Source organism: Mizuhopecten yessoensis, unplaced genomic scaffold (genome assembly GCF_002113885.1).
Source record: "Mizuhopecten yessoensis strain PY_sf001 unplaced genomic scaffold, ASM211388v2 scaffold10107, whole genome shotgun sequence".
Taxonomy (NCBI): domain Eukaryota; kingdom Metazoa; phylum Mollusca; class Bivalvia; order Pectinida; family Pectinidae; genus Mizuhopecten; species Mizuhopecten yessoensis.
In genome coordinates, this window is record NW_018408382.1 from 673,375 (window position 1) to 681,191 (window position 7,817).

At 37.0% G+C, this 7,817-nt stretch overlaps 2 protein-coding genes across 2 annotated transcripts; both read left to right on the forward strand.

Annotated features, from left to right (window-relative positions):
* Positions 1-489: 489 nt before the first annotated feature.
* LOC110459562 (serine/arginine repetitive matrix protein 2-like) lies at positions 490-4,609 on the forward strand. Its single transcript, XM_021511893.1, has 4 exons — positions 490-781; positions 1,744-1,774; positions 2,295-3,169; positions 4,095-4,609. Exons 1-4 carry the CDS (start codon positions 490-492, stop codon positions 4,607-4,609), a joined length of 1,713 nt encoding a protein of 570 aa, XP_021367568.1.
* LOC110459563 lies at positions 4,253-6,223 on the forward strand. Its single transcript, XM_021511894.1, has 2 exons — positions 4,253-5,384; positions 5,799-6,223. The coding sequence occupies exons 1-2, from the start codon at positions 4,625-4,627 to the stop codon at positions 6,221-6,223; spliced, it is 1,185 nt and encodes a 394-aa protein (XP_021367569.1). The 5' UTR covers positions 4,253-4,624.
* The last annotated feature ends 1,594 nt before the right edge of the window (positions 6,224-7,817 follow it).

Genomic DNA, 7,817 nt, shown 5'->3' on the forward strand with positions numbered 1-7,817 from the left:
GAAATGTCGACTCAATTCACAAGAGTTAACATGTTTGATTTGTTTTAGCATTGTACGGAGATATTTGGAAATTTCATTTGACCTTTGACCTGTAGTAGCATCAGTTCTAGCAGTTCCTGATATCTTCGTCAGAAATTCATCAAAGGAAGAAGATACCTTGTCTGCTTTGGTGGACAGGAATGACAGAATCAACATAGAAACCACTTGACTCAGATTAGATCCATTCAATTGGTGAAGATTGTTCACATGATTTATATAGTCTTACACAACGTGGAGGACTTAGAACCGAATCCCGGTTCCAATGTGCTTGCTTCCGAGCTCCCGTTCAAAAAAATCTAGAGTAACAACAAGAGGCACATCATCGTTTCCAAGAAACACCTCGAACAGAAACCAGTGGGTCGAGCTTAAACTCCAGTAGCGACCTACATGTAAGTGACTTTAACTACCATTTCTAGACCTCCATTTGTTGTTTTAACACAGGTCCAGAAAATGGCGCTTGCTGTCGTTCAGGGAACTTCTCCTGAGATTGAGACTGAAATAGATTCTGCCAGAACTACTGACACACTGTCACCAAAATCAAAGGTCAGTGACACTTCAAAGTCAAGTAGTGGTTATACTTCGTCTGACAGCGAGACACAAACCCAGACCGAGACTGTCAGAGACACAGAACATGGTATATCTCAGCCACCAAAACCCTCAGGATCGAGCAGAGCAACGATATCCTCTCAGGAGACAGTCGGCAATGTCGGGGAAAGGAGGGAAGAGCCAAAACAGAGCATAGGTATGGATCCAGTCTTCTGTAGTCTGTCGATCAGTAAAGTAAATCTATCAAATCTCTAATAATTCTATACATTCTGATCATAGAACCGAATTTAGAAATATAACGCAGCATTACCTCATTAAGAAAAATAGTGTGGTTAGCACTGCACAAACAAGGTGAACGGTGGGTATAAACAGGATAAGCACTTTGATTGCCTCATTTATTTAGCCATATCATGTCATTGGCACTACCGTTTTGTTATGTGGTCTTTGTGTACAAAATGTTTTTTTCTATTTATGATATGTGACCTCTTTTAAAAATCATGCTCAGTATGAGGACCATTTTTCGTGCATATCCTGGAAAAATCTTTACTGTATATTTCTTGTAATATCACCTTTTTGATTCATTGTATCCCGTGTCGTTGTTGCTTAAGGGCTAAGGAAGCAGGTAGATGGCAAATGGAGCTTTTTTGTTTAGTCGCAATATTCGTCTAATAACATACCCCACATTTTGTCTACATTTAGCCAATTCCTTATTCGATTTCCGGGGAGGGATAATTGGGTTGATAGTGTGTGTGTGTGTGTGTGTGAGTGTGTGAGTGTGTGCGTGTGCGTGTGTGGGTGAGGAGGGGCGGGGAATGTCTTATAAACAAGGAACAATATACCTAAAAACTATTGCAATCTGCATATATGAGTGAGCTCATTTTAAGCGGTTTTAAATTTACCCCCGGCCCAACCCAAACCGTGATTGTTATTGAATAAGAAAATAAAAATAAAGCATGAAAACTTTCAAAATGGAAATTTAAGTTCAATTGCTATTTCAGCATCTTGTCGTGATTCCTGAAATATCGTGATAATTGATATCGCCCTTAAGGCTTCTTGTAATCAGTATATCTTCAATTTGATCATCATGTTTAAATCTCAGATGTTTGTGAAACGCTTAAACAACAGAAAACTAAACCACTTTTTTTTTTATCTCCACAGATAACCGCATGCTTCAAATCAGTACGAGCAGGTATGTAATCTGAACTAAGGGCAAGTTTTTGCGGGTTGTTAACTGGATAACCAAAGGGAATAATTTCCAACAGGTTGTTTGTGTCATGTAAATTTTAGCTCGCCTGGCCCAAAGGTTCTTCTGGAGAACTGGAGGACCTATGATCATGATATTTCGCTAGTAGGTACCCGGGATCGAGTGCTATAAAGTTTCCTCATATAAAATGACCTTGACCTACTTTCAAGGACCCGGGCGTCAAATATGTTAAATATCTCAAACAACAATATCCTAAGAACCAATTAGACTAGAGTCATGATACTTGGGTATGTTATGTAGACCAGCAGTGCAAATCTTTTATATATATTTATAACAGTAATGATGTCAAAGGTCAACTTTCAGTGATAGTCAGGGGTCAAAGGTCAACATGAATTAAAAGCTTTAACAATCTTCTTCTGAAGTTCAATAAGGCCCAGGGTCAAACAACAATATACTTAAAACCATTTGGACTAGAGTCGTAATACTTATGTATGTTATGTATCAGTTGTAGCAGGTCTTCATCCTATTCGTCAAAAGATTCCTTGTCGGCGGATACAAGGACCGCGATGACGGCGTCAGTAGACAGACCACTTTCCTCATTTGATGAAGATTTGCAAGGTGATATAACTTATTCTACATGTCAAACGATGACCACAACTCTTACTGAACCACAGCAATTACAATCAAACGAGAGTGTACAAGCTGCTCGTAAACGACATGCAATATCCTTGGGAACGTCTCCTCCACAAAAGAGACGATCACCATGTCCTCTTTCACTTCAGAGATCACATTCTCCCTTTCAAAGGAGCAGGTCATCTTCACCTCCGTCACCACCTCAACAATTTCCTCCCAAACCACCCGAGCAATCCCCCGCGCCTTTAGTGAATGCTGACTCAGGGCATTTCAACTCATCGTCAATCTTTACTAAAAGTGAGACTGAATTAGAAATGTCACTGAAAGAGGATAGGACATTTATAGACAAGGATCAAGAAGAGCTAGATTTCCCGTTCCAACACAGCGAGAGTAAACAACAAGATGCACAAATATGTATCCAAAGGACACCTCGAACAGAAACCAGCTCAGATTGCAGTAGCGACTTACATGTAAGTGACAGTGAAATTCAGACCGAAACCACCGTTTCTAAATCTACCAGATGTGCGGAAGCACCGTCACCAAAATCAGAGATCAATGTTACTCCGAGGTCAAGAAGCAGTAATTTTTCGTCTGACAGCGAGACGCAACCCAAAACCGAAACTGACACCGACACAGAACATGGTGTACCGCTGCCACCAAAACCTCCAGGATCCAACATTGCAACGGTAATCGTTCAGAAGGTAGTCAGCACTGTCGAGAAAAGGAAAGGTTCAAAACAGAGCCCAGGTAAGGATCAATCTTCTGTAGTCTTAAAATCAGTAATTTATTTCTTTTAAATCTTTAGTTATTCTTCGTACTCTGATCACAGAACCGAATCTAAAAATAGAAAGTAGAGAACATCTTTTAAAAACACAACACACTGTTTACTCTGTATATACAAAGTGAAACGGAGAAGTAAAAAGATTTATAGTTTTAATTGACTTTTTTTTATTTTGTTTGCATAGCAACCGAATTAATAATATGTTAATTTCCCAACTAATACAGAAACATCAAACTTCCAATCTAGACATTTTTCGAATCAATTTTTTTAATGCGTGCAGATATAAAAGATTACATGTACCCACCTATGTCAATTGTTTTTTGCCATGTTTACCCATTCGACTTCTTTGATCTCTATTAGCAGCGTGTTTGATACATCTTTCATATGTTACCTCTTTTTAAACCCCACTTAGTATTAGCTTATCTGAGCTGGTTAGCATAGTATCACCTTGTGGAAATTAATTATACCAAATATATAGGTTAAGGACGTTGGCCTCTTGTCTTTAAACTGATTTTCTCAAGAAACATAACCCGTAGCCTCGTAATAGTTGGTGTGTGGTTTGCTAAGATGAGGAGATTCAATGTTTGTATTTAAGTGCAAAAGACGGCAATTCAGTTAATCGATTCATTTATATTCTTACGGTGTTGATAGATATAATTTACATAAACTCAACGACAGCACTATACCTTTAAAGCCATCGAGAAGAGTCAACTTTATGTCTTGGAATTAAGACAAAAAAAATCGAACTGCTAAGTAAACTTTAATTTAAAAATTGGTCGGTTATGACTTTATTTGATCATAACGAATTCCAAAACAAAACAACACAATATAATACATACGTTGAGTAAGCTAAGAGCGTCAATGCTTTAGATATACCAATACATATTTCAGACATTGATTGCATCTTGGAAATCGTTAAGAAGCAAAACATCGACGACTTCAAGACGTTGGAGAAACGATTAACTACAACAGACAGAAAGAGGATACTGCATATCGTAGTTTTGTATGGCTCCGCAGATATGGTCGAATGTATGAAGACATGGGACTGGATGGAATGGAATGAAGAATGTACTATTCCTAAAAACGTGTTCGGAGAAGCGTTGAAAGGAATAAGTGTCAGCAAAGCAACGGCATTATACCTAGCAACGTTTATGGATAAAACAGAGATGGTTAGCAAGTTAATCAACTGCGCTGGAGAAGACAACATCAAATACTGTTTTAAAAACTTAGAGTTGAGCGACCCAATGGAAACAGAGTACATGCTGAATCTAGCCCAACTATTGAAACGGGAACATTCTGAACTTGAGCCTGCCATTATTCCAGGTCATCGCGTAGGTAAAGATGGCGAACGCAAAAGAGTTTTCATTGTGTATTCCAAAAAAATAACCAATGCTTCTTGCAAATAAGATGAGAGTTTAGGTATGGTTATGAAGCAGAACCCATATGCATTTACAAAAAAAAAGGTAGATGATTTCAAAAAAGACATGAAGATTTCAGGCGAAGACAAAATACGAGCCGAAAAAGCCATAGCTAGAAACCGGGACAGGCTTTGGAGAGATCATAGCAACTTAAACATAATTGGTGTCAGTCCAGTGATATACCGGAGCAATGGCGCGAATATTATCCAGAAACCATGTATTGTTCTCTACTGCAGTACAAAGGGCGTAGTGCCACTAGATGAACCAGATTTTCCGAAACAGTTAGACATAGAAAAGGATGACTCGATAGATGTTGATGTGCATGAAGGCTATTTCCTTCCTGGCGGATACAGTTCACTCCCAAGTACTTCCTACCATGATGTTCTCAAAATGGGCTGCGATATTGGACGGTCGACACCTGTCGGGGATCCTCCTCGGTTTCTTGGCGGCACACTTGGTCCGTTTGTGAAATTCAATAACAAGATTGGCTTTCTCACTTGTGCGCACGTACTGTTTGGTATTGCTAACCCGACAACAACACTGGATTACAAATATGACGTAAATAATAAAATTGAAGTCGTACAGCCCTCCTCTGATACAACGACAGTCAACGGGCCACCAAAACCATGCGGACATGTCAAGAGAGCAATTTTCAATCCAGAACTAAATCCAAGTATTGATGCCGCTGTCGTTGAATTGACTGACAGACTTCCCAATAAAGGCCAGTTTTCGAACACTAAACACAGTAGCTACAAAGAAGCAGGTATGCCTATAAAACTTTGGAAAAATTAGTTATTCATATCAGAAAGTAAACAGTAAATATGTATCTGATTCCCAACGACTGCCTTACTTTCACCATTAGGTTTAATAAATATACATGTCTCAGTGCAATATGGAACCTGTCATGTACACAAATTCGACAAAGGTATTCAACTTTCTCATAATATAAACACTTCGGCTGGGAACGAATGTGACAGGCTAATCAAGGTTCATATGCCTGTTCACTTTACTATTGTAGCATCGTTTGGAAGTATTTAACAGGAAAACATATTTGGGTCAGTTATATTTGACGTGTGTATATTGTATGGAAAGAAAAACGGAAAAACCCATTTGAGCAAATAATTATCTTTTATTTTAACTTATGTCTAAGAAACAGTTTGACATTTATGCATTACAGGGTTTGAAGAACTTCCTGAGTACAACAGTGGAAAAGTTCGAAGGGACCTGACACATTGTGGTGAATATCCGGTTTTCCAGTTTGGAAGCAGTAGTGATGTCACAAAAGGGACAGTTAGCATGTGCGGAGTAGACGTAAGACGTCTGTCGGCAGCTCTGGGTTTGCCCCTAGGTAACGGGGATGTCCAGATGAAAAATCAGTATCAAGTGCGCGGTGCCAACCCAGCCGTATCGTTTAGCTCACAGGGGGATTCGGGCTCAGCTGTTTTCATGAAATCATCGGATGCTGATGATATGAGATGCATCGGGATGGCAATTGGGAGCACGCATGTTGATAAGGACCGCTGCCCATCGGCTGTTGTTACACCTATCGGTGCAGTGTTGGACGCTCTGGGCTCCGATTACAAAATAGCCTCGTTTCCATGATAATGACATACAATGTAATTATGGTAATAACGTAAACATTTCCGAAAAGCCGAAAAGCAAACTCACACAATATTGGTAAAGATGAATATTATTCGGATAGTAAAAACTTAACCTCGGACGAGATTGATGATACTGATGTATTGACTCCTGACGTGTTGTTAATAATACATTTTTTGAAGAATTAGATACTCCAATCACTGAGGACGAATTGGTGGCAGCAATCAGAAAGGTGAAGTGCGGATAAAATTTTAAATGTTTTTTTTTATCGATTGCAAGATTGAATTATTGTCATACATTATATGTCTTTGTCAAGTGTTGCATTTTTCCTATATAAAAGAAGAGTGACGCTGATGATCCCAATAATTACAGAGGTGTATCACTTATTAGCTGTAAGAGTAAATTATTTTCATCAGCGCTTTATAAATTATTGTTAAAATGGGATAAAGAATACAACACTATAGCAGATATTCAATTTGGATTTAGATTTGATTTTCGACGATCTATGTGCTATTTCCTTTGCTGCAGACACTAATTAATAAACTGTTAAAACAGAAGAATAGATGATGTTGCTACTTCATAGATTACAAAAAGCTTTTTGAATTGACTGATAGAAGTTCATTATGATTAAAACTGATAAAACAGGGCATTGATGGGAAAATGTTGAACATTATACAATCTTTATATAACCATGTTTAATCTTGTATCAAATATGATGGATTTTTTTTTATTAGAATACTACACAAGTACAATCGGATTATTTCAAGGAGAAATTCTGTCACAGATCTTGTAGTCTATATATAAATGACTATGAGATGTGTTATGTCTATTTGGAATCAAAAAATGTATAGGAGATGATTTTGTGTATTTTAAATTAGAACAATTTCCTTTATATATCGACGAGAACTGAAAGTTTTCAAGTATTGGTTGAAATTAAAAACTACCAAAAAAATGTGACGTGAAAGTCTGATAAGAACAAAGAATTCAGTCGAATGATGAAAGGATAATTCATATCAAAACTGAATTAGAAAAAATAGGATTAGCGTACTTATGCTAAAGTAATGAGATGGAAAATTGTACATTTAAAATAATAGAAAATAGGTTTAGCTAGAATTGATATCTAAAATAAGTAAATTAGCACGTGGTTATTTATATCAACATTTAGTTGATAATTTATGTTTACAGTATTATTTATGTAAACCTTTTTATTCAGTGTATACAAATATTTTTCAAGTATTAGAATATCGTCGCATAATTTTTAAATAGAGAAAGATAGACAAAAAGATATTTCGAGATATGACAGAATGTGTTCATATAGCAGTTCAGCCGAAATTGAAGATGAATTCCATTTTTTACTTAATTGTTTGTTTTATTCAGATTTACGTCAAAAATATATTAAGAAATATTATTATCGAAAACATTATGTATTCAAGCTAGTTCAGCTAGTATATGTTAACAATGTTAAGGAATAACGGGAACATTTGTACATTTGCCATTCAGGATAAGAAATTAATAATTAAAGGGTTAATTTTTATAATACTATTTCATTTAAGCATGTACACACTTCATTATGGATCACTCTCCGTTTGTTTGTATA

Excerpts from the sequence above, each read along its gene's own strand:
- LOC110459562 (XM_021511893.1), top strand. The coding sequence starts at position 490 with ATGGCGCTTGCTGTCGTTCAGGGAACTTCTCCTGAGATTGAGACTGAA. Across the intron at positions 1,775-2,294 it reads CTTCAAATCAGTACGAGCAG|TTGTAGCAGGTCTTCATCCT; the intron begins GTATGTAATCTG and ends GTTATGTATCAG. Across the intron at positions 3,170-4,094 it reads AGGTTCAAAACAGAGCCCAG|ACATTGATTGCATCTTGGAA; the intron begins GTAAGGATCAAT and ends TACATATTTCAG.
- LOC110459563 (XM_021511894.1), top strand. The coding sequence starts at position 4,625 with ATGGTTATGAAGCAGAACCCATATGCATTTACAAAAAAAAAGGTAGAT. Across the intron at positions 5,385-5,798 it reads CAGTAGCTACAAAGAAGCAG|GGTTTGAAGAACTTCCTGAG; the intron begins GTATGCCTATAA and ends TATGCATTACAG.